At 39.1% G+C, this 27,740-nt stretch overlaps 1 protein-coding gene across 1 annotated transcript in view; it reads left to right on the top strand.

Moving 5' to 3' along the window:
- Positions 1–18,410, top strand: part of LOC126259693 (syntaxin-17) — a 54,489-nt gene extending 36,079 nt beyond the window's left edge. The window contains exon 5 of the mRNA XM_049956655.1: positions 15,184–18,410. Within this exon, the coding sequence (XP_049812612.1) occupies positions 15,184–15,335 (152 nt within the window). The 3' untranslated portion in view covers positions 15,336–18,410. The remainder of the gene's footprint in view (positions 1–15,183) is intronic.
- Positions 18,411–27,740: the final 9,330 nt, after the last annotated feature.

The raw sequence follows: 27,740 nt of genomic DNA, 5'->3' as shown, positions 1-27,740 counted from the left end.
TGTCAGGTCCCTTAATCGGGCAGGTAGGTTAGAAAATTTGAAAAGGGAAATGGATAGGTTAAAGTTAGATATAGTGGGAATTAGTGAAGTTCGGTGGCAGGAGGAACAAGACTTCTGGTCAGGTGACTACAGGGTTATAAACACAAAGTCAAATAGGGGTAATGCAGGAGTAGGTTTAATAATGAATAGGAAAATAGGAAGGCGGGTAAGCTACTACAAACAGCTTAGTGAACGCATTATTGTGGCCAAGATAGATACGAAGCCCACACCTACTGCAGTAGTACAAGTTTATATGCCAACTAGCTCTGCAGATGACGAAGAAATTGAAGAAATGTATGATGAAATAAAAGAAATTATTCAGATAGTGAAGGGAGACGAAAATTTAATAGTCATGGGTGACTGGAATTCGAGTGTAGGAAAAGGGAGAGAAGGAAACGTAGTAGGTGAATATGGATTGGGGCTAAGAAATGAAAGGGGAAGCCGCCTTGTAGAATTTTGCACAGAGCACAAATTAATCATAGCTAACACTTGGTTTAAGAATCATGACAGAAGGTTGTGTACATGGAAGAACCCTGGAGATACTAAAAGGTATCAGATAGATTATATAATGGTAAGACAGAGATTTAGGAACCAGGTTTTAAATTGTAAGACATTTCCAGGGGCAGATGTGAACTCTGACCACAATCTATTGGTTATGACCTGTAGATTACAACTGAAGAAACTGCAAAAAGGTGGGAATTTAAGGAGATGGGACCTGGATAAACTGAAAGAACCAGAGGTTGTACAGAGTTTCAGGGAGAGCGTAAGGGAACAATTGACAGGAATGGGGGAAAGAAATACAGTAGAAGAAGAATGGGTAGCTTTGAGGGATGAAGTAGTGAAGGCAGCAGAGGATCAAGCAGGTAAAAAGACGAGGGCTAGTAGAAATCCTTGGGTAACAGAAGAAATATTGAATTTAATTGATGAAAGGAGAAAATATAAAAATGCAGTAAATGAAGCAGGCAAAAAGGAATACAAACGTCTCAAAAATGAGATCGACAGGAAGTGCAAAATGGCTGAGCAGGGATGGCTAGAGGACAAATGTAAGGATGTAGAGGCTTATCTCACTAGGGGTAATATAGGTACTGCCTACAGGAAACTTAAAGAGACCTTTGGAGAAAAGAGAACCACTTGTATGAGTATCAAGAGCTCAGATGGAAACCCAATTCTAAGCAAAGAAGGGAAAGCAGACAGGTGGAAGGAGTGTATAGAGGGTCTATACAAGGGCAATGTACTTGAGGACAATATTATGGAAATGGAAGAGGATGTAGATGAATATGAAATGGGAGATATGATACTGGGTGAATTCGGAATAGGTATTAAAATCCATGGAGAAGAAATATAAACCTTGAGGTTCGCCGATGACATAGTAATTCTGTCAGAGACAGCAAAGGACTTGGAAGAGCAGTTGAACGGAATGGATGGTGTCTTGAAGGGAGGACATAAGATGAACATCAACCAAAGCAAAACGAGGATAATGGAATGTAGTCGAATTAAGTCGGGTGATGTTGAGGGTATTAGATTAGGAAATGAGACACTTAAAGTAGTAAAGGAGTTTTGCTATTTGGGGAGCAAAATAACTGATGATGGTTGAAGTAGAGAGGATATAAAATGTAGACTGGCAATGGCAAGGAAAGCGTTTCTGAAGAAGAGAAACTTGTTAACATCGAATATAGATTTAAGTGTCAGGAAGTCATTTCTGAAAGTATTTGTATGGAGTGTAGCCATGTATGGAAGTGAAACATGGACGGTAAATAGTTTGGACAAGAAGAGAATAGAAGCTTTCGAAATGTGGTGCTACAGAAGAATGCTGAAGATTAGATGGGTAGATCACATAACTAATGAGGAGGTACTGAATAGGATTGGGGAGAAGAGGAGTTTGTGGCACAACTTGACCAGAAGAAGGGATCGGTTGGTAGGACATGTTCTGAGGCATCAAGGGATCACCAATTTAGTATTGGAGGGCAGCGTGGAGGGTAAAAATCGTAGGGGGAGACCAAGAGATGAATACACTAAGCAGATTCAGAAGGATGTAGGTTGCAGTAGGTACTGGGAGATGAAGAAGCTTGCACAGGATAGAGTAGCATGGAGAGCTGCATCAAACCAGTCTCAGGACTGAAGACCACAACAACAACAACACAGATTGTAATATCCACACAAATGGATGTATCCACACAAATGGATGTATATACACTGATCAGCCAGCACATTATGACCACCAATCTACTATCGATATAAACCCTTCCAGGTGATAGCAGCATCAACTGGCAAGAAACAACTACTAGTCACACATATGCATAGTGCATGTAATATCAGTTCGCATTCTGTCCATATATAGAATGGGGAAGGCATGTAACTATCTGAGTTTGACCATGGTCAGATTGTGATGGCCCGGAGGCTCGACACGAGCATTTCAGAAACTGCACGATATGTCAGGTGTTAAAGGGCTGCTGTGGCCAGTGTCCTCAAAATGTGGTGCAAACACTGTGAAACCACATTCAGATGTTATGGGGTTGGGCAGCCACCTCTCATTACAGATGTTGAATGTCGTAGGCTGGGCACACTGGTAAAACAGGATAGGCAGTGAACTGTGGTGTAACTAGTATCAAATGTTAATGCTTGGCAGAGTATAAGTGTGTCTCAGCACACAGTGCACTGAACACTCCTAACGATGGACCTCTGTATCCGACAACCAATGCATGTGCTAATCTTAACACCACGCCATCAGCAACTACAATTGAAATGGGCACTTGACCATTGGTGCAGTAGCAGAGTGTCATACATTGGTTGAGACCACATACACCCACTCATGGCGATCATGTTCCCTGATGGCAGCAGCATTTTTCAACAAGATAATGCACCATATCACAAGGCCATGAGTGTGAGGGAGTGCTTTGTGGAACGTAGTGGCGAGTTCCAATTGATGTGCTACCCCCCCCCCCCCCTCCCAAGTCAACAGATCTGAACCCGATTGAACACACCTGGGAAGTGATTGAACCTGGTATCAGAACTCATTGCACTCCTCCCCAAAATTTATGGGAATTAGTGAGTTGTGTGTGCAGATGTGATACCAACTCCCTCCAGCAACCTACCAAGGCCTCTTCGCTTCCATGCCACAATGCATTACTGCTGTTTTCCATGCCGTGGATATACCGGATATTAGGTAGGTGGTCATAATGTTCTGGCTGATCAGTGTTTGTATGTATGTATGTATGTATGTATGTATATATGTATGTATGTTGCACATGTCCTCCTAAACCATTACACTGATTCCAACCGAACTTGGTGCACATATCTGCTACTGTCAGACAACAATCACTATGGGGGTAAGAACCACCTACCTGTCTTAAGTTATGGAGACATAACATCATAAACAGTGAGATTACATGAAAAACTAATGCATCATGCATGCTGTTTAAATTTATTAGTTCTGTACTAGTAATTGTATTCCCAGTAAATCTCACAGACAGTGCCCATGTATGCCACCAAATGCACTTGCAATGTTATGTCACAATACCACACACGGTTCAGGAGAGACAATATCATAAACACTGAGATGCGCGAAAAACTGCCACATTGGGCATGATATTTAAATTTATTACTTTTTTGCTACTAACTATTCGCAACACATATCACAGGCAGTATCCACGAATGCAGCTGAATGTACCTACAAAATTACATCACCGTACTTAACAAAGACTTACTCTAGTTTACAGTACCGGTATAGTGCTCTAATGCTGGAGTTCACATTGACGAAAATAATACCAGTAATGTTTGAAGCTATTTGTAACCCACTGAAGGAGGAATATGTGAAGGCAAATAAATTAAAAATGTACTGCAGTCACGAAAAATTTTTATTTCCACAGAAGTTGTAGATTTTCTCCTTTATATTGTTGGGGTATATCCTGGCCGTAATAAACGGCTAATAGCATCCACAATTTTTTTATAGCTCTCACTTTTTATTCTGGTTTTGTATTCAGGGTGTCGTAAGCTACACAGTGCTTCATCTGCCTCGAATATTTTTATCAGTTTTGTTATACGAGGGGTATCTACAAAGTACATTACGTTTTGGAATTAAAAATAAATAAAGTATTGGAAATTTTTTTATTATATACAGATGAAAGCCACACTTAAATACTACTTTTCTACATAGTTGCCATATAAATTAAGGCACTTATCGTAGCGATGGACGAGCTTGGAAATTCCTTCGTCGTAAAATTCGGCCGCCTGCGCCTTCAACCACGTGGTTACCTCTTGTTGAAGCTGGGCATCGTCATCAAAACACTGCATAGCCAACCACTTCTTCATTGCTGGGAATAAGTGGAAGTCGCTTGGTGCCAGGTCGGGACTGTACAACGGATGAGGAAAAAACTCCCACTTAAAAGATTCAAGAACTTCACGAGTGGCATTTGCTGTGTGGGCCCGGGCGTTGTCATGAATCAGCAAGATCTTTGAGACCAAATTTCCCCTATGCTTGTTTTGTATTGCTCTTCTGAGGTTGTGCAGAGTTTGGCAATACCTTTGAGAGTTTATTGTAGTGCCTCTTTCCAGGAAATCCACAAAAATCGCACCTTTTCTGTCCCAAAAGAGGTAACCATGTGGTTGAAGGCACAGGCAGCCGAATTTTACGACGAAGGAATTTCCTAGCTCGTCCATCGCTACGATAAGTGCCTTAATTTAAATGGCAACTATGTAGAAAAGTAGCATTTAAGTGTGGCTTTCATCTGTATATAATAAAAAAAATTTCCAATACTTTATGTATTTTTAATTCCAAAACGTAATGTACTTTGTGGATAGCCCTCGTATATGCGATGCACCATGTAAATTTGGGAGTCATATTGATGAACATTGTGTGTCAGACAGCTGCAGTGATGCTAGCACTCCAAGCAGTTGATTTCTCCATGCAGTAAACAGAAGACAAACACTTCCTTTGTTCAGATCTAAGGCAGTGCGCTAGATTTGATCAAAGAATATCTGACCAATGCCTAACTTTGACATAGTTCCTTATTACACTCTCAAATTTTATTATAGTCTAATATCAGACTTACCGGTCCACTTCCCGGCACTCTGAAACACTGCATCATAACTTGTGCCCACTGTGGATATTTGTGTGTGTGTGTGTGTGTGTGTGTGTGTGTGTGTGTGAAAAACATATAAATGAAATTTTACAATATTTATTCTTTACTGCTAATACTCAAATCCCTATCACCTCATATCGCTTTTGCCAGCATTCAACTGTAAAGTGCAGGTTGATGTAGGTGAATACAATAGCTGTCTGTAGAGCTATGATGAGGCATTGCCATAGAGACATTTACAAAATTTTGTCGTAAACATGCTAAACAGCAGTGCTCCAGTGTGCAGAAACTGTCAAGAGATTATCTCTTACTGAATGTACAGCAGAAGTACAAGTAAGGTTCCATTTCTAATAGGAAATAGGTAGAATGAATACCCGGTCAGTACCAGGTTTGCCAGCTATTTTGTTTATAAAACAAAAAATGCAATATTTTAATATAATAAATTTACTATTAAATAACATTATTCTGCTGAGAGAATGCTAATTGTGTCAAATGGGTTGTAATTCTGAACTGTTGCAAGGAAAAGAATTTCCAAATTGATATTAGTCATAAAAATTGGAAGTTTTTTTGGAGGGCACTGTATTTTGGAAGCTGCAACAGTGCACACACAGTAAGGTGTATGCAGCATAAACACATTTGGCATAACATAGCAGTATGGTGAGTTTTCTGGGAACTGAACAGACTACAGCTGTTTCTGAAAAGAACACACACAGGCATTAGAGTTTTGAAAACCTGTGCATGACACTGCACCATCTGACACGAGCCACTTCTGTGTTTCACACTTCTCTGAGCCAGTGAGTGAGACCGTGGGAAACTCCCGTGGAAGGGAATCAGCAGATGTACTCCTTCTGCACATTCAGCTCCAGACAGCAGTATTTGTAACTCCATCCCCTCCCACTGCAGCCAGCCAGTCATCATCAGACAGCTGCCTTGTGTTATGATATTCAGCCTTTGATGCAGCTGACACCATCGCTGTGCCTCAAACCCTCACCTGCTGTCTGGCTGCTCAGACAATTGGGAGCCCTGCACTCTGCCAGCACTGTGGGTCTACTCACTGCAATCCAGCTGTCTTCATATACCTTGGGGCTCAAACAGAGGTCCTCCCATCTCTGTGCGACTTGAGTTCTGATGCCACAAGGTCCTAGCCCCACAGCCATGTGTACATGGTTCTCTCCATTGGCATCACATCTGTCACATCACTGGGGCAGCGGGTAACTACGTAAGAAGTCTTTTCTTATCTGCTGGCTGCCACCAACTGAAGTGAATGCTGTGGCCACCACCTCAGCATCCAGTGAGATAGCAAAGCAGAGTAAACACTCTGCTTGTCAGTAGAATGCACTGTAAGCCTGTCCGCATACCATACCATAGTAGGGAAATCGTGGAATGACACCAGACTGTGCCTGGGAAGGAGGTGCACACATCTATTTATTTAGGCCTGTTGAAGTAATAATGAATTGCTATGTTCACAGACTATCTTTTTGAAGCTGCCTTCCACAGGCTCCTGTCTTCTTCATTAGCATAAAAAAAAAACAAAAAAAAAAAATAAAAAAAAAGACACCTGAAGGAGGAGTCGAATGCCTCCTGACAAAACACCATAGCGGTCATTGCACTACTGCTCGCATACAGTGCTAGTAGATGCTGGGGACACACAAATCAAAAGCTAAATTTTCACAGGAGTAGGAAAGATAAGCTAGTGAATTTGTGAGCTGAGAAAATAAAGGGTGATTACATGATTACAATTGTGCTTGGATAAGCCTGTGATTACTAGTGTCAGAGGTATACTTCTGTAGGTTAATTTCTTCGTGCAGGCATGTAATACTGTGTGTCAGCAGGATGACTGAGATGCAGAATGTGGCAAAGACTGGCAGACTGAAGAATAAATACATCTGGCCTGAGCAAAGCAACATAAGTAATCTAATAAATCAAGAGGCAGATTTCCTGTACTGCTTTTACTTCAAATAAAAGTAAAAGCGATACACTTGTTAGTTTTTGGAACAAGTAGTTCATTCCCCAGATAAGAGAGGGGGATGGGATAGGGAAGGTTGAAGCAAGGGAGCAGCCACTCGATCCCAGGGTCCACAGCTCATGGTCTCGCAGTTGCGTTCTCGCTTTCTGAGCACGGGGTCCCGCGTTCAATTCCCGGTGGGGTCGGGGATTTTCACCTGTCTCGAGATGACTGGGTGTTTGTGTTGTCCTCATCATTTCATCATCATTCATGAAAGTGGCGAGATTGGGCTGAGAACAGGTTGGGAATTTGTACGGGCGCTGATAACCGCGCAGTTGAATGCCCCACAAACCAAACATCATCATCATCATCATCATCATCATCATCAATCCCAGGATAATAGGGCTCCACCTGTTGTGAGAATGAGGGGATGAATCCTAGTACAGGCCAGAGAGGCAGACAAAGATGAAGGGGGGAAGCGTGAGATTGAGTAGGTCAGACATGTACTCTCTCTGACTTGCCTCCCCCTTCATCTTTGTCTGTCCTCATCCTTGTTGCAGGCAGGTCACTGCCGTCTTGGTGTCTGTGTGTGTGTGTGTGTGTGTGTGAATAAATAAAAACAGAATAGCTTAAGACAATCATGTAGATGATCAGCACGTTGCCTTATTTTCCACTGTGAAAGAGTACTGTAATTGCAGAGCTGACTCACTTCATATCATAATGAGAAATTGCTTACTAATAGCAGATCGATGTGCGGATCACAGAAACACATAACAGAAGACAGTATTCACACTATCTTTTGGGCACTATCTCTTTTTCTGGCAATATCACAGTCCTGATGTCCATGGGAGGCATCAACAGAAGAGATGAAATGTGGCTAAGAGGGGGTGTGATGATTTTCCCATCATGTCATGCATCCACATAGGCATTGGGTAGAATGGTGGTGCAATTCGGTATCAGTGTGACATCATTAACCCGCCTTACAACTCACATGAACTCCCAAACACTTACCTTTTTCCGCATGTGCCAACACCTGCTGAGCTTGAGGGTGACATCGCTGCATGCCACTCTTTTGGCACCTTTCAGCCAAATTTCAAATGCCGGTTTGGCAATAGGAAACAGTTATGAGATTTCAAAAAAGTGATCCTTCAGTTGTGTTATGCAATGTAACAGTTTATTTGGATGTCTCAGTAGGGAGCTCAATGTTTTACTGAATGCAAGCCCATGTGAGAGTACTCATGCAGTAAGCAGTCTTAACTTGTTGAGAATTCGAAAGTCATGACTATGGTTGACATTCCCTGCATTAATATTGTTTGCTACAGTGCTCACAATAAGATGAATTACTACAACCAAAAAAAGAAATAAAGATTTGGGTTTAACATCCCATCAACGATGGATTGGAGTAAGAATTTTGCCATGTCCTTTTTCAAAGGAACTCTTCCCAACACATTTAATGTGATTTAGGGATATCATGGAAAACCTAACTCTGGATTGCTAGATGAAGATTTGAAGTTACTGTCCTCCTGAATGCTAGTTCAATGTCTTACTGTTTCCCAAACTTATGAAAAGTTGCAGTCATACTAGTTTGCCTTCACTGTAAAATTTTTGTGCAAAGATAAATCATGTTGTTTGTGACACTTGGCTGTTTGCAATAGACATGACCCTGAAATAGTTTGCCATACATACTTACTGAACAGCACCCCATCATAATTGTATGATAACTGCAGATAAAATGAAAGAATTAGGTTAAGAAGAAAGGTTATCTCATATGCTTAATCCACATCGGGACTCAATGTTGTGCATCTTTGTTTCGTGGTTGAATCAAGTCTGAATTGGCACTGCTGTGATTCAGGCCTGCACCATGCTACCATGTGTATTGCGGGTCTAAACTGATACAAGATTTTAATCTCATTGAAATGGGATTCTCTGAAACAATGTTGTGCAGCGTTGCCAGTGTGGACGTGTTCAGGGTCAGTTTGGCTGAGTCTAGCACATAGTCATCAGTGTTATTGTTATCATTTAGCATTGTTATAGTTTATATTTTCCACTATGTAGTCTAATGAAACTATTTTGAAACTAATTGAAGATCTTCAGATGAGCAGCTGCATGTGGGTCATCATACATATTGAATACAGAAAATGTGATAAGTGAGGACAGGCATTAAAATTTAATTCACACTTTGAAAAGCCACTTTTGGCGAAAACACAAGAAATTAGAGGAAAGTGGGACTTCTCCAGAAAATGTTTATGGTTCAGATATGTACCTCTGTGTTTTTCCTACATGCCAGCTATTTAAGAGGATTTTGTAACAGTTATGTAGAAGAATATAAGGTAAGGGATTACAAAATTAATAATTGTTATGAACTGCAACACAATTATTAATTTTGTAATCCCTTATGAACTGCAGTTGATTTTATATTCATAATTCAGTTCTCCCCCCCCCCCCCCCCCCCCAAGAACCGTGGACCTTGCCATTGGTGGGGAGCTTTGCATGCCTCAGCGATATAGATAGCCATACCGTAAGTACAACCACAACGGAGGGGTATCTGTTGAGAGGCAAGACAAATGTGTGGTTCCTGAAGAGGGGCAGCAGCCTTTTCAGTAGTTGCAGGGGCAATAGCCTGGATGATTGACTGATCTAGTCTTGTAACACTAACCAAAATGGCCTTGCTGTGCTGGTACTGTGAACGGTGAAAGCAAGGGGAAACTACAGCTGTAATTTTTCCCGAGGGCATGCGGCTTTACTGTATGGTTAAATGATGAAGAAAGAAAACTGGCATTCTACGGATCGGAGCCTGGAATGTCAGATCCCTTAATCGGGCTGGTAGGTTAGAAAATTTAAAAAAGGGAAACGGATAGGTTAAACTTAGATATAGTGGGAATTAGTGAACTTTGGTGGCAGGAGGAACAAGAGTTCTGGTCAGGTGAATACAGGGTTATAAATACAAAATCAAATAGGGGTAATGCAGGAGTAGGTTTAATATTGAATAAAAAAATATGAGTGCGGGTAAGCTACTACAAACAGCATAGTGAACGCATTATTGTGGCCAAGATAGACACGAAGCCCACGCCTACTACAGTAGTACAAGATTATATGCCAACTAGCTCTGCAGATGACGAAGAAATTGATGAAATGTATGATGAGATAAAAGAAATTATTCAGATAGTGAAGGGAGACGAAAATTTAATAGTCATGGGTGACTAGAATTCGATAGTAGGAAATGGAAGAGAAGGAAACGTAGTAGGTGAATATGGATTGGGGATAAGAAATGAAAAAGGAAGCCTCCTGATAGAATTTTGCACAGAGCATAACTTAACCACAGCTAACACTTGGTTCAAGAATCATGAAAGAAGGTTGTATACATGGAAGAAGCCTGGAGATACTAGAAGGTATCAGATAGATTATATAATGGTAAGACAGAGATTTAGGAACCAGGTTTTAAATTGTAAGACATTTCCAGGGGCAGATGTGGACTCTGACCACAATCTATTGGTTATGAACTGTAGATTGAAACTGAAGAAACTGCAAAAAGGTTGGAATTTAAGGAGATGGGACCTGGATAAACTGACTAAACCAGAGGTTGTACAGAGTTTCAGGCAGAGCATAAGGGAACAATTGGCAGGAATGGGGGAAAGAAATACAGTAGAAGAAGAGTTAGTAGCTTTGAGGGATGAAGTAGTGGAGGCAGCAGAGGATCAAGTAGGTAAAAAGACAAGGGCTAGTAGATATCCTTGGGTAACAGAAGAAATATTGAATTTAATTGATGACCGGAGAAATACAAAAATGCAGTAAATGAAGCAGGCAGAAAGGAATACAATCATCTCAAAAATGAGATCGACAGGAAGTGCAAAATGGCTGAGCAGGGATGGCTAGAGGACAAATGTAAGGATGTAGAGGCTTATCTCACTAGGGGTAATATAGATACTGCCTACAGGAAACTTAAAGAGACCTTTGGAGAAAAGAGAACCACTTGTATGAGTATCAAGAGCTCAGATGGAAACCCAATTCTAAGCAAAGAAGGGAAAGCAGACAGGTGGAAGGAGTGTATAGAGGGTCTATACAAGGGCAATGTACTTGAGGACAATATTATGGAAATGGAAGAGGATGTAGATGAATATGAAATGGGAGATATGATACTGGGTGAAGAGTTTGACAGAGCACTGAAAGACCTAAGTCGAAACAAGTCCCCGGGAGTAGACAACATTCCATTAGAACTACTGACAGCTTTGGGAGAGGCAGTCCTGACATAACTCTACCATCTGGTGAGCAAGATGTATGAGACAGGCGAAATACCCTCAGTCTTGAAGAAGAATGTAATAATTCCAATCCCAAAGAAAGCAGGTGTTGACAGATGTGAAAATTACCAAATTATCAGTTTAATAAGTCACAGCTGCAAAATACTAACGTGAATTACGTACAGACAAATGGAAAAACTGGTAGAAGCTGACCTCGGGGAAGATCAGTTTGGATTCCGTAGAAATGTTGGAACACGTGAGGCAATACTAACCTTACGACTTATCTTAGAAGAAAGATTAAGAAAAGGCAAACCTACGTTTCTAGCATTTGTAGACTTAGAGAAAGATTTTTACAATGTTGACTGGAATACTCTCTTTCAAATTCCAAAGGTGGCAGGGGTAAAATACAGGGAGCGAAAGGCTATTTACAATTTGTACAGAAACCAGATGGCAGTAATAAGAGGCGAGGGACATGAAAGGGAAGCAGTGGTTGTGAAGGGAGTGAGACAGGGCTGTAGCCTCTCCCTGATGTTATTCAATATGCATATTGAGCAAGCAGTAAAGGAAACAAAAGAAAAATTTTGAGGAGGTATTAAAATCAATGGAGAAGAAATAAAAACTTTGAGGTTCGCCGATGACATTGTAATTCTGTCAGAGACAGCAAAGGACTTAGAAGAGCAGTTGAACGGAATGGACAGTGTCTTGAAAGGAGGATATAAGATGAACCTCAACAAAAGCAAAACGAGGATAATGGAATATAGTCGAATTAAGTCGGGTGCTGCTGAGGGAATTGTATTAGGAAATGAGACACTTAAAGTAGTAAAGGAGTTTTGCTATTTGGGGAGCAAAATAACTGATGATGGTCGGAGTAGAGAGGATATAAAATGTAGACTGGCAATGTCAAGGAAATCGTTTTTGAAGAAGAGAAATTTGTTAAAACCGAGTATAGATTTAAGTGTCAGGAAGTCATTGCTGAAAGTATTTGTATGGAGTGTAGCCATGTATGGAAGTGAAACATGGACGATAACTAGTTTGGACAAGAAGAGAATAGAAGCTTTCAAAATGTGGTGCTACAGAAGAATGCTGAAGATTGGATGGATAGATCATATAACTAATGAGGAGGTATTGACTAGAATTGGGGAGAAGAGGAGTTTGTGGCACAACTTGACTAGAAGAAAGGATCAGTTGGTAGGACATGTTCTGAGGCATCAAGGGATCACCAATTTAGTATTGGAGGGCAGCGTGGATGGTAAAAATCATAGAGGGAGACCAAGAGATGAATACACTAAGCAGATTCAGAAGGATGTAGATTGCAGTAGCTACTGGGCGATGAAGAAGCTTGCACAGGACATAGTAGCAAGGAGAGCTGCATGAAACCAGTCTCAGGACTGAAGACCACAACAACAACAACAACAACAATGAACTGCAAATCACATTTTAATTTTTTACAAATACAGAAGAAGGATTAGGAAAAGTTTTCAAATAATTTCATCCTGGTAAGGCAGAGAACCTTCAGATGATACAAAGCAATCTCTAAATTCAATTCTGATTTCCTGCACTTCATTTAGAAACTCCTTGGTACACTTTGTAGCCGTAGAAGTTTTGATTTTTATAGTTCTAATCTCCATGTACATGTATAAAGTTGCCATCAGCATTTTCCTTGTCAAAAATGCCATGTGGAGTACAAGTTATTTTTGAGTGGCTACAGAAAAAAAAAAAAATCCAAATAGGCACTCGCAATAATCACATTTTCCACTTTACTGGGATGTAGTGCAATAGGTTTCAGTTGTTGTTGTTGTCTTCAGTCCTGAGACTGGTTTGATGCAGCTCTCCATGCTACTCTATCCTGTGCAAGCTTCATCTCCCAGTACTTACTGCAACCTACATCCTTCTGAATCTGCTTAGTGTATTCATCTCTTGGTCTCCCTCTACGATTTTTACCCTCCACGCTGCCCTCCAATGCTAAATTGGTGATACCTTGATGCCTCAGAACATGTCCTACCAACCGGTCCCTTCTTCTTGTCAATTTGTGCCACAAACTCCTCTTCTCCCCAATTCTATTCAATACCTCCTCATTACTTATGTGATCTACCCATCTAATCTTCAGCATTCTTCTGTAGCACCACATTTTGAAAGCTTCTATTCTCGTCTTGTCCAAACTATTTATTGTCCATGTTTCACTTCCATACAAGGCTACACTCCATACAAATACTTTCAGAAACGGCTTCCTGACACTTAAATCTATACTCGATGTTAACAAATTTCTCTTCTTCAGAAATGCTTTCCTTGCCATTGCCAGTCTTCATTTTATATCCTCTCTACTTCGACCATCATCAGTTATTTTGCTCCCCAAATAGCAAAACTCCTTTACTACTTTAAGTGTCTCATTTCCTAATCTAATTCCCTCAGCATCACCCGACTTAATTCAACTACATTCCGTTATCCTCGTTTTGCTTTTGCTGATGTTCATCTTGTATCCTCCTTTCATGACACTGTCCACTCCGTTCAACTGCTCTTCCAAGTCCTTTGCTGTCTCTGACAGAATTACAATGTCATCGGCGAACCTCAAAGTTTTTATTTCTTCTCCATGGACTTTAATACCTACTCCAAATTTTTCTTTTGTTTCTTTTACTGCTTGCTTAATATACAGATTGAATAACATCGGGGACAGGCTACAACCCTGTCTCACTCCCTTCCCAACCGCTGCTTCCCTTTCATGCCCCTCGACTCTTATAACTGCCATCTGGTTTCTGTACAAATTGTAAATAGCCTTTCGCTCCCTGTATTTTATCCCTGCCACCTTTAGAATTTGAAAGAGGTTTCAGCAGCAACCAAAATTTTGTGAGCCATGTCCCAAAAATATTTTCAATAATGCGGCATGCATGACTTAGATGATAATTGAATATTCTGTCAGCGTGTAACAGAGGGAGTGCATAATCTGCTACAAATTTGAATGGCACGGAGTTTTCTCTCCATGGCAATGGGGTGGGCTGAGGCAAACTCAGTGTTCCATTATTTATTTTTCATGTGACGCTGTATATTTAAAGACTATGTCATTGAAATTCTTCCTTAACACCCCATATCCAAACATATGAAATTGTAGTTGGCATCAGCTACAGCAACCAGAAAATGTTGAAGAATTCCTTGTAATTAGAAAACATACTTCCGCTGTGTGCTGAAGCCAAAATCGGTAGTTTTTCTGTAAGTAAAAGCGAAACAGACAGACATTTGTAGGCTAGTTCCCAAGCGATTTTGAGCAAAGCTGCCCCATGTAGTGTAGTCAAGACTCTTTGCTGTGGCCTTGTCCCTGAACAGATATGAGTCATTGAATCAGGGCAGCCCCACAACCAAGATCTTCAACATTGTTGTGGTGTGGTCTCGGCTTTACAAAAATACACGATTTCAACCATTAAAGGAATCAATGAAGTCAGTTGCTGCTGTAAAATGCTCAAGTCTTGCAAGTAGTGACCAGAATTCATTCTCCGTGCTCACACAAGAAGAAACAGAGATTGACAATAATTCACCTTGGCGTAACTCCTCTTCTTTCCCTCCACACCTTTTATGAAACATGAGGTATGTGTATGTGTCAGTAGATTTTTTCCCCCCTTGTGTTGAATATTTACATACAATGACCAACTTCCCTCAGCTTCTTTAGTCAACAACACTCAGAAGTGTCGGTTGTACCTGATAATGTTTTAAACTGTGGGCTTGTTCCATAGTATGATATAATTGTATTGACAGATTATTGTGATGGGTGACATCGAGAAAGTGTTGAAATTTAGAAAAAGAATGCAAGTCCGACAGAAATTTGTTGAATTTAGCATCAATATTGTAGTAGTGTGTAGCTATATGAAACAGTATAATACAAACTATTTTTCTTCTTCTTCAGGTTACACTGGTGGGCGGTTTTTGAAAAAGAAGGAAGAAGCCCTTGCAAAGTCTGATATTGAACTACCTACAGTGCGGTCTCCACCACCGACCATGAAAACCTCTGTTTCATTGCCACTTATTACTAGCCGTCCTGGTGACCTGTCATCCTGATGTTGTCTGCTGTAGCACTTCTTCAGTGCTACTTAAATATTTTCACAGCCTCTCTGAGAGACGTTTTTGAAAGTGACAACTTATTTTGATGCAAGAGATTGCCACTTTTTTCTGTGCTTAATGGTTTTGCTGCACAAATGTTATAGGGCCAAGGTGCGATTTTTGAAATTTGTAAAGAGAGTGTGCACATGTGATGTTGGAGTTCTGTTACTTGTACCTGGTAATGAAACTAGTCTCAAGAATTGTTGTGCAACAATTTATGTAAGTACTTATATGATACTAAGGTTGCATTCATCATGGATGAATAAGTATCATGATGTGAGATGAAGGGGGGGGGGGGGGGAACTGTTCTACATCTCTTGAAATGATTGAGTGAGGACTCGCTGCAGTGGAAACGGTACAGTTAACTATGCTGAAATCTCTCTCTCTGTCTTTGATCTGTTCTTTTTTCTTTCTCATTGAAACATAATGTAAATGAACCAAGTGTATCCTAAAGAACATTGCAGTTTTAGAAAGTGAAAGATTTACTGCAATTCATTACCAGCTTCTGTGCGCAAGAACCGTTTGAGATGAAACAGTGTTTCCTATCCTCCAATCTGCAACAGTTTGCAAGAAATCCTACCTCTTTAAGTCAGAGGGACTCTGTGAAAGGGAAGACACTAAAAAAAGATCTTTCACATAATCCAACTGAAAGAAATCACATGAGGTAACATCTATTCATCTCATAAGCCTAGGGAGTGTAGTGACACAATCCCAAAAATACTCAAACATGTAATAAAGTGGTGTATATCATTATTCCCAGTAGGTGAAGGCAGGGAAGAGGATTGCCTCTCTGTTGTTCATGCCGTGTCCTGTATATAGTCAGTGATCAGCAAAAGTAAATTTATTTGTCTGATCTAGTCTGGTGTGACATATATGTTTGTTGCATCTGTCATGTGGTTTGATGCCTGCTGGCCAAAATACGTGAAAAATCTGCTTTTTTAAGACATGTTTGATTCTTGCTTGTGACACATATGGTTGTGTTATGCTTTTATCTTTGTACGTGAGTGACAAAGACAGCTCTAGATGCTGAAATATTTTGAAAAATATGCATTTTGCAAAAATGTTGTCTACAAATACAGTTATTTGTATCAAATTGGGTCATAGGATGACAGCATCTGTTTCCTTGTATGTGATGCTGGCATTGGTGAGAAACAGGCATTAACTGTATTTATTTCTTCCTCTTCACGCAGATTTAAAATTAAAATCATGCTTTCTACATATATAGGGTTCATTTAATTTCTTTTCTTTGATACTTGATAATTGCTTTTGGATCCAGCAAAAACTAAATTTATGTAGATTTATTGAATTGTATACTGCTGTGTTCATTCTGGAATAAGATCAGTGACAAATAAAACACAAATTGTTGTCTTAAATATTTTCTCAGCTGTTCAATATGCAGATACCATGGGCTAAATGTCCTAAGATCTCACATCGTGGGGAAGTTGCTGATGAAGACTATGTTGTGTGACAGCAGATGATGGTTTTTACGTAGACATGGGCTTTTGCAACTTGTGGTTTAAAATGTGGTGACAGCTACAAGCTATAATTTTTTCAAACCACTAGAAAGAGAACTTGGGATTAAAAGTACATCTTAATTCAAGGATACAGCTTGACAAAAAGGGTTTCCATGAAACACTGTGCAGTCGTGAACTCTCATCTCAGAACCTATACATTAAGTGCTCCATGGAAGAATATAATCTAAAAGTAAGCACTCTATGAGACCAGAATGATATGGATCCTGCATCCAAGCGTGGAGATCAGAAGGTATTTGTGTTCTCTGACGCCAGTATTTATACACATTAGTTACACTCTATCTGTGCTTCAAATACTACTAAATTCGAACCTTTTCTCTACCTCACATGTGGAAAGATGAAGATATCCCAGAAAATCAGTACTTCTCCCAGTAGTCACATAAACACTGGTGGTGTTACAAGCCTCATCCTAAACACGATAGTCACTGTGTTGCCTGAAAACAGGTGCCGTCATTCATTTCTTCATAACACACCAATTTACCAACCTGGTTCACCATGAAGGACAGATTTTTAACCTAACCCAGATACAAATACTAAATGGTGCAGTTTTCTGTTTCCATTAGAGTTCTTATCCTACTGCATGTCTATGTCTCTCACTTTTGAGGTGCTTATTTCCTGTCACTCCTCTTACTTCTCACCATTTAGTCAAATGCTCAGAAATTTGACCACCAGCTTGGAAACATTTCATCATTGTTCATTTAAATGATGCTACACAGTGCACAAATGTGCTTGCATTAATCTCCATGTAAGCTTTTAAAATTTCAGTGTTTTTAAATGTGTTCTGAATGAAAAGGTATTTGTTTTACCCTGTAGAATCTAAATTTGTGATAAGAAATGCGTGTTATAATTTTAAAAAATAAGTCAGTTTGGCCTCAAAGTTGCCTGTAATTTGTTTTCAACTGGATGATCACTTAATTCTTGTAAATGTAAGTGGTTGCTAGACTGTAACCACTAAATGTGATTTCGAAAACTGAAGCAGGTGAAAAGGTGTCTGTGCGCACATCACCAACTTAGCAAATTGTGCTGCTACACAGTGGAGTGGTATAACAGCCACATCAGTCTAATCAGTCATAATTTCCACAACTGCTCTAGCATAATTTCTTGTTTGCAAAGACATTCAATAGCTTTCTTAGCCATGAAAAATACTTGTAATTCTAATATTATTTTGTGTACACCTGGTAAATCTGTATGACTGTTTCCATCTCTTTTTCCTTTGGAATAGCAAAAGCACTGATTACATTTAATTCTATTAGCTTGGACCAGTAACTTGTTCTAGTTTAATTTGAAAGTCGGAATAAGGAGCTATCTTCAACAGAAGCACATCTTTTTATGTACTCAAGGCTGTGATGGTTTGTGCTTGTAAATAGATTTTAAACCCATGACCTTGTTGAGTTAGAGCTTTGGTTTGTGTTTGTAATTTCATATTTGGTCTAAAATATCCCTATTTTTAAAAACAGCAAGAACAAAAAGCCAATAAAAATGGACTATGGTATTAAAGTTATTTACGTTGCTTCATTTATCTCCCTACACTCTGCTCTTTAATGTGGATGTAATGTATTTTAAAATTTTGACTTTGATGTATAACATTCATAACTAGTACACCCTTTAATATTTTTTGGACATCCATAATGCATATGGTATGTGGGAGTAAAAGCATGCTTGGTTTTACTAAATATTTAAGAGAAACGTGCAACAATATTATATTAATTACACATGCAACATCTAGTTTGACAACTTGGAAATATTGCATAAAAGTTTCAGTGCCATCCAACAGTTATTAGAGGAGTAATAAAAGTTTTCAAAAACAGAGAAAACTATGCCTACTCGTACTCCATGTGCTGGGGTAAAGGTATGTAAGCCTGGGGTAAGTGTGTGCAATGTGACTTCTACACCCAAGTACAAAAAATAAGAAGTGTTGCAAATAAATACATGGAGAAAAAAATTAGGAACTCTTTATTTTCTTTAAAAAAAATCACACGAACATTATTATAATTATGACAGCATGTTATGCATTGCAATTTCAAAATTGAAACGACTTGATTAGCGAGAGCTACTGCATCTAACTTTGAATACTGACATTACGAAAATAGACAGTGAAACAAAATACATACTGCTCTTGTAGAACAGTGGAAAGTAACAGAAAAGAGCTATTTAACAATTAAGATACTTTTAACATGATGATGTAGAAATGGGGGAACTGGAAAGATTTGAGGTTGCCTATCCAGACTTGTATTTGAACAGCAATTTCAGTAAATTGGTAAGCCGGGCAGATTGTACGTAAAGCTAATTGTATTCGCAAATCTTCCAGAACATTTGGAAATTTACTGTGATAATTTTTTTACAAATGTCTTTATTTTTGACAAAACTTGTAAAAAGCTTCATCATAACTGTGACTGAAGCACTTTCATTGGATAAAGGCGGAATGAAGTTTTTGTTTTTCCGTGGACTTTTACAGCTGTGAATTCTTTTGTCCTTATAACAGAACTTTCTTCTACATCAGCTTTGTCTTTGAAAAATCCATGTCCAAGCCAGAACTATTGTTATGCAGACACATCTTTGTCTCTGACTCTGACAAAAATGAGAGAAAACTTTGCTTCTTTGAAGGTTTTTTTACAGTAGAAAATGTTTTCTTTCCACTACGTCTAGTAATGACTTTCTTTTTCTTCTCGTCATCTAACATCTTCTTTTCAGCAGATTCCACCTCCCAGATTGCTTTATAAGGGCTCAAAGTGAACCACTCTGATGAACACCTATGTTTCTGTTTCATTTGAACTTTTGGAAGTGGAATTTTATTTCCTCTGGTGATACCAAGTGTACAGTAGATGTAGGATTGGCGGAAAAGGGGGGTGTTCTGGGAGAGAAGCTAGTATGGCAATTATAATGTGGAGAGTTTGATGAAGAAAGTTGAATAGATGACTCACATGTGATGATGGGAGTAACTGTTGAAGGTCCTGTTTTCAGAAGTAGTAGACTGTGGAACTTGCTCCTCATGAATCCTGCCAATATTCTCCTTGTCTTCTACAATGATTTCCTTGGTCCTTGGTGATTCAACCTCTTTATTTCCACCAATGACTGTGAAGTGTCAAGCAGTGAACTCTTATAAGAGCCATTGTCAAAATGTTGATCAGTCACTTGTTGTGGTGCAAAATCGGCATCTGAAAATTTGTGTTGATTGAGAAGAAAAATCCTTTGTCTCTGAAACCTGCAGCAGCCATTTCAACAGCAGCCACCTTTTCAAATGTCACTTTCACCAGTTCAGCTATGTTACACAAGCTCAAGACCTGCCCAGGATGACACACATTCCATGAATGTACTGCCATGTCATAAAATGCCTTGAAAGGTATGAAAAATCTGTGATCGATCAGATGGCCATGTCTTATGGCTGCTATGAGGTGGCAAACTTAATATGCGTACGTGGCTATCTTTGGCAAACAAAATAGGCTCCAGGCTTGTGTGGGAGACATGGTTATCCAGAATTAATGAAATGGGTATGTTGACTGTAGGATATGTAGACTTTTTGAAGTAATTAAGCCATGTAATAAATGTTATTGCCTCATCTATCCTTTATCAGATATAGCCACATCATATCCTGCTGGATTTCCATTTATCATGAAGGGATTATGTCACTTCTGTGCAAATATGAAGAACGGTGGGACATGATGTCACACGACACCATGGAACAGCCAGCAGTGACTGTTTGTCGCTGCCATGCACCCACTGATTTCACCACTTCACTCTTTCCTATTGGAAAAACATGTTTAGGGAGCTTATTAGGGACAGTTTGAATGCCTGCCTTGTCCATGTTGTAAATATGATTGGGAAGAATCCCGTATTTCTTGAAGGCTGCTTCCAGATTGTCAAAATGTTTGTTTAATTAAGTCTTGTGAAACCCCTTAATGCATGCCCTGCTGGTTTTGAGGGCCATTCTGAAGGAGAATTTATTTCTTTTCATGTTTTTCAACAAGGAACCTATGGCTGATAGGTCTTTTTTTTCAGCAAAAAAGTAAATATGAACAAAATATGCTTGAATAAGCTAGAATGGGCTATACTAGTCAAAGTACAGAGTTCACAAATAGTTTCTTGGTGGGATAAAATTACGCAAATAGTTTCCTGATGGGGTAAAAGTGCACACTGCGAACTTCTACCCTATTACAGCTGCGTACTTTTACCCCTTTCTGCTGTTTTATTTTTAGGAAAACTACAAATAACACACACAACTAAAGTCATGGAGGTCAAGGTGGATGCTGGAAACTGATAGCTGCCAGTTCTGCTACTGAATTTATCTACTTTTTAAGTAGATTCAGATTCATTTAATACTCAATGAAAACTATAAAAATCTTAACATCAGAAACGTACAAAAGTAACTTACCTCGTTTTCTCCAGCCGTGTCTGACTGTCATGAGGTTCCAGAATATAAACTATGAAAGGATGATGTGTGTGCTGCCTGGTATTTGAATGGTGGATTTGTGCTTTAGGGGACTGAAGGCTTGATGCATACTCTTGCACCACACATACTTTTATACACACAGCTATCCTGTATTGTCACACCTTGCAATATTTGTGTATAGTGGTCTCCATACAAATGGTAAATGGTCTATTTTATTATTTGGTAACAGTCATGCACTATATGACAATAGAAAACAGATACCAAAGTAATGCAACTTCAACAAACAAATACTAGTATTCTCACTAATGAGAAAGGCTGTCATTAATCAGGAACAGTGAGTTTTTGTTTTGGTTTTCAAATGTATCATTCTTGTGTTAGAGAGGAGAGAGTAGCTGATCAATGCGTTACACTCTTCAATCTCCAGGAATGGATTAATGCCCTGACTGAACACAGAATGATGACCATGTATCCAACTTATGTATCAACTTTGTGGCTATGTGGTGCTAGACAATTTCATACAGCTTTATGAAGTATGAAGTGGTTTAATCAAGTAGCATCATAAGTATGAGCATGAAGAAGATGTAAAAGAGTTTAAGAGGATAGTCTGTGTGGTTCCAAAAGGTGGGAGTTTCTTCTAAGTAGCTGACGGTATGGTGGTTTTGCGAGCTATCAGAGCTGAAGTTGACATGGAGAAATTTCCAGTACTTCTGTGTCAAGGGTACTGAAGGATTGATCCAGACTTCCAGTTTCTGTGACTACCGAAAGATATTGCTTCACATATCAGCAATGGTCAGCCCTACAACTTATCGATGTGACCATGTACCACATACTTACACATGTGAATTATTTCATCAGTTCTGCTGTAAATGGCTATAGCTTAGCATAATCTGTGTAAAATAGATTTGGAGAAAATATATATTGCACTTTGAGAAACACTACAGATAAAGGCGGGAGCTTATGTAACCCTTCAGATCACCTTTCCACCTTCTAATTATCACATCCAATGCAGTCAAGCAAGATGAGTTTGATTAGGGCCCAACTGCAACCAATGCCCACGAGTTGTGCTGGGGGCAGTGGTTGAGTAGTTGTGGTTCAGAACAGCTCTCCAAAAACAGGAATTTTCTTAGATTTTGCAGTGTATCTTTCTCTAAAGATGTAAAAATGTGTACTAGTAAAATTCATTTAATAATTACCATTAAAATTAGAAATAATGTGCCATTTGCTTACAGATAACCTGTTGATGACAGTTCAGCTGAAATAGGCCTTTTGTAAAATAAAAGAAATCAAACTTGGCACTGTACTTGGAATAGTAAATTATAATTATACTGTCTCCTTAAAAGACATCTAGGCGGAGGAGAATATTATTTAATAAAATTGCAGCCAAATAGCCATATACAGTTACTTTGCTTAACATTTTACATTTACATTTTACATTTTTGCATATTCATTTATCGATTTCACTCTTCTACTGCACAGTTCTATGTGATATCGTTCACAGGCTACGTTACACAGTTCACATACACATGTTGCGGTTGGGTCGTGATAAGTTTTGTTTTTGCAGATTAGATGATGAAAGCCGTGAATAGAAAGTCTAGTTACGACATGTCACTGTTCGAAGTTTGGTGCTGTCCATGAGCGGTTCGTCATTGCTTCGGTGCCATAAAACTCCGGCCATATTTTTTCTCGTTTGTCCTCCATGTTCTTCAGTTGCTTTCTGGAAGCCCTGGTGTGTGGCATCATATATCGAAGTCTGATGTCTTTAATTAGGAATGTCTCTCTCACCAGCAGGTACACTAGTCTAGATCTTGTTGTCTTTGAGAGACCTAGTGCTCTTTTTAGATAGGTCAATTTTACCTTTTCTAGTGTTTCTAGATTTTTTTCTGTCAGGTGGTCTCATATAACCTCCATCCCATAGGCCAGGATTGGCAAGATTTTTGTGTTGAATAATTTCATGGCTGAGTAGGCAGATGTTTTTGATGTCCTGTATTGCTATTATTGCTTGGGCTGCACGTTCTGTTGTATGTTTTGTGAAGCATTTGGCTGTTGGTTGCAATGTCACTCCTAGGTATTTAAAGTCTGATGAGATTTTTATTTTCTGTCCTCTGATACTGATTTCCGCATTCTTGGGTGTTTTGCCTCCTTTTCTGAAAATTACCATTTCTGTCTTTGTTATGTTTATGTGTAGTTTGTGTTCACTGCACCATCTGTCTATTTTCTCAATGATTCTCTGCAGCTTCTGTATATCTGTTGAACCTACGGCTATGTCGTCAGCGTATGCATATACATACACATTTTATTCATTTTCTCCAATTCGGAGTACTTCTTCGGTGGCAAGAATGCACAGCAAAGGGCTCATTGGGTCACCCTGTAAGACTCCGTTCGATTGCAGAATGGGGTTCAAAAAAGAGAGGTTGTCTGATATTGTAATTAAGTTGTATTCGAGGATTGACTTGATTATTCTTGCCCATACGCTATCTTCTCCCATTGTGTTTTCCAGTTTTCGGACTATGAGCTCTCTTTCCAATAGGTCAAAGGCTTTGGTAAAGTCTATGAACACTGTGTAGAACATTTGTTTCTTTTGTAGCACTTCATCAATGTTGTTTAGAAGAAACCTGACTGCCATAAGGAGAATATAAATTGCTCTAAAGAAGTAGGAATTCATGTAATCATGTCATAATATACAAAGCATTGTGTGGTGAATTAGAACTGTTCACAAATCCACTTAATACTTTATGAAGTTTATTAACTTCAAAAGAGACTGAAGTAATATTAAGTTAAGATATTAAATTATTATATTGGTTCATAACTAACATTACTTCTTTTGTACAATTTGTAATCAAAATTATGAGAGCAAAGAGCACTACTACTTATAACACAGCCATGTTTCAAAACCATATTGCAATTCCTTTAGTTAGTGGTCTTCCAGATCATTATAAGCATGTTCTGCATCATTGTGCTTGACCTAATTAAAATGATAATACACGGACAATATCAAGGACTATAAATGAAAAAAAAATGAGTATCTTAAGAATTAGTTGTGAAATACAGACTAGAAAGATATACATAACATATATATCAAGTAAATGAAGATTGGTGTGAAATCATTACGAAGACAGGACTGTATAGATTCAAGAAATTTATTACCAGTAATTTACGTATTATTACCTGAGGTGTTGACATACTTAAGGAGAAAACAGGCATTATAAGATTTTTAATTTTTCCTCCACATCAATATAAATACAAAATATGTCTTTCTTGATCTGTAGCATTCGTTTCCAGATGTTTCACTAGACAAGTAGCCAATTGTGATACACCTAGATCCCCTACAGTTGTACTCAGATAAACATGTTACCATTCTTTGCTCTGAATGATTACCAAAATTTCATAGGTACAAGTGAAGGCATTGTGGTGGTACTTATTTTTATGTAATTTTATCATTGTACCATTCAACATACAGATTGTAACTACTTTTGGTGTTCGAGTCAGGGTGTAATATTTCCCATCAGGGCTCCTAGAGTAGCACCTCCCATAATGTGGAAATGTTGTAATGTGTCAAATTACTTCAGACACATCAGTTTTGTTTCTGAGCACCCTGTGTGCTGTGGTGTCTCACAAAGAAAACATTTACCATTGACACTCATTCTCACCACTAAATGAAATGTTTCTGAAAAATATTTATTACATAACCTCATTGTTTGACTTTGAACTTTAGAAAGTTATTTAAATTAGTCCTCTCATGTACAAATGCTGCAGAATCACTGAAAGCTCATTGTCTATTGTGTCAACTAACTTCAGACCAACACTGAATTCTGTACCTGACAGTAAAAAGTCGTAAATGTTTTAGCTGGCAGTTCCTTTATTTTTTTGATTATGCAATACTGCCTGAAATTGTGAGTTGCCTTCATAATATTTCTCCACTGCACAAATTATTTCTGCTTATTTTACACCTCCCCCCACCCCCCACGAAGCGTGGACCTTGCCATTGGTGGGGAGGCTTGCATGTCTCAGCGACACAGATAGCCGTACCATAGGTGCAACCACAGCGGAGAGATATCTGTTGAGAGGGCAGACAAACATGTGGCTCCTCAAGAGGGGCAGCAGCCTTTTCAGTAGTTTCAGGGGCAACAGTGTGGATTGTTGATCGAACTGGTCTTGTAACATTAACCAAAACAGCATCACTGTGCTGGTACAGTGAATGTCTGAAAGCAAGTAGAAACTACAGCCATAATTTTTCCCAACGGTATGCAGCTTTACTCCTCTTGGATAAAATTATCAGAGGTAAAATAGTCCCCCATTCAGAAGTCTAGGTGGGGACTACTCAGGAGGACGTCGTTATCAAGAGAAACAAAACTGGCATTCTACAGATTGGAGCATGGAATGTCAGATCCTTTAATTGGGCAGGTAGATTAGAAAATATAAAATGGGAAAGATACTGGGAGACCTTTGGAGGCAGAGAGAACCACCTGTTTGAATATCAATAGCTCAGATGGAAAATCAGTCCTAAGCAAGGAAGGGAAAGCAGAAAGGTGGAAGGAGTGTATAGAGGGTCTAGACAAGGGCAATGTGCTTGATGGCAATATTATGGAACTGGAAGAAGACATAGATGAAGATGAAGATGAGATGGGAGATATGATAGTGTGTGAAGAATTTGAGAGAGCACTGAAAGACATCAGTCGAAACAAGACCCCAGGATTAGGCAACATTCCGTTAAAACTACTGATAGCCTTGGGAGAGCCATTCATGACAAAACTCCTCCATCTGGTGAGAAAGATGTATGAGGCAGGCAAACTACCCTCAACCTTCAAAAAGTATGTAATAATTCCAATTCCAGAGAAAGCAGGTCCTGGCAGGGGTGAAAATTACCGAACTATTAGTTTCATAACTCACGGTTGCAAAATACTAACAAGAATTCTTTACAGATGAATGGAAAAACTGCTATAAGCTGATCTCAGGAAAGATCAATTTGGATTCCATAGAAATGTAGGAACACGCAAGACAATAATGACTGTACAGGTATGACTTACCTTAGAAGATAGGTTAAGGAAAGGCAAACCTACGTTTATAGCATTTGTAGACATAGAGGAAGCTTTTGACAATGTTGACTGGAATACACTCTTTCAATTTCTGAAGCTGACAGGGGTAAGATACAGGGAGCGAAAGGCTATTTACAATTTGCATAGAAACCAGATGGCAGTTATAAGAGTTGAGTGGTCACAAACGGGAAGCAGAGGTTGAGAGGGGAATGAGACAGGGTTGTAGGCCACTCCTGATGTTATTCAATCTGTATATTGAGCAAGCAGTAAAGGAAAGAAAAGAAAAATTTAGAGTAGGAATTAAAATCCAGAGAGAAGAAGAAGAAAAAAAAAAAAAACCTTGAGATTTTCTGATGATATTGTAATTCTATCAGAGACAGCAAAGATCTTGGGAGATCAGTTGAAAGGAATGGACAGTGTCTTGAAAGGAGGATATAAGATGAACATCAACAAAAGCAGAACAACGATAATGGAATGCAGTCGAATTATATCGCATGATGCTGAGGGAACTAGATTAGGAAATGTGAAACTTACAGTAGTAGATGAGTTTTGCTATTTGGGCGACAAAATAACTGATGATGGTCGAAGTACAGAGAATATAAAATTTAGACTGGTGATGGCAAGGAAAGCATTTCTGAATAAAAGAAATTTGTCTACATTGAGTGTAGATGTAAGCGTCCAGAAGTCTTTTCTGAAAGTATTTGTATGGAATTGTAGCCACATGTGGTAGTTGAACATGGACAATAAACAGAGTAGGCAAGAATAGAATAGAAACTTTTGAAATGCGGTGCTACAGAAGAATGCTGAAGATTAGGTGGGTAGATCATGTAACTAATGAGGAGGTACTGAATAGTATTGGGAAGAAGAGGAAATTGTGGCACAACTTATAGAAGAGGGGCTCAGTTGGTAGGATACCGTTCTGAGGCATCAAGGCATCTCCAATTTAGTATTGGGGGGAGGGGGGGGGGTACAATCATAGAGGGAGACAAAGAGATGAATACACTAAGCAGAATGATGTATGTTGCAGTAGTTAGAGGTTTCCGCAGGATAGAGTAACATGGAGAGCTGCATCAAACCAGTCTTTTGACTGAATACCACAAGAGCAACATTTTACACCTCTTTGGTGTAATGTTAGAACATTCATCTGAAAAGTGAATAAAATCAAACTGTTCTATGTGCACTTCTCTGTACAATGTAAAGTAAATCCTGGTTTCACAGAAAAAATAATACCTCACAGATGTGTGAAATATACTAAGGTTGAAAAAGTCGTGAGGTGGTGATACGCATATATACAGATGGTGGAGCTGTCATTTATATTGAGGTGTTTCATGTGAAAAGGTTTCCAATGTGATTGTGACTACACAGTGGGAATTAACCGACTTTGAACACAGAATGGTAGTTGGAGCTAGAT

The sequence above is a fragment of the Schistocerca nitens genome, chromosome 5, assembly GCF_023898315.1.
Source record: "Schistocerca nitens isolate TAMUIC-IGC-003100 chromosome 5, iqSchNite1.1, whole genome shotgun sequence".
Classification (NCBI taxonomy): domain Eukaryota; kingdom Metazoa; phylum Arthropoda; class Insecta; order Orthoptera; family Acrididae; genus Schistocerca; species Schistocerca nitens.
This window is presented reverse-complemented; position numbering and strand designations above follow the sequence as displayed.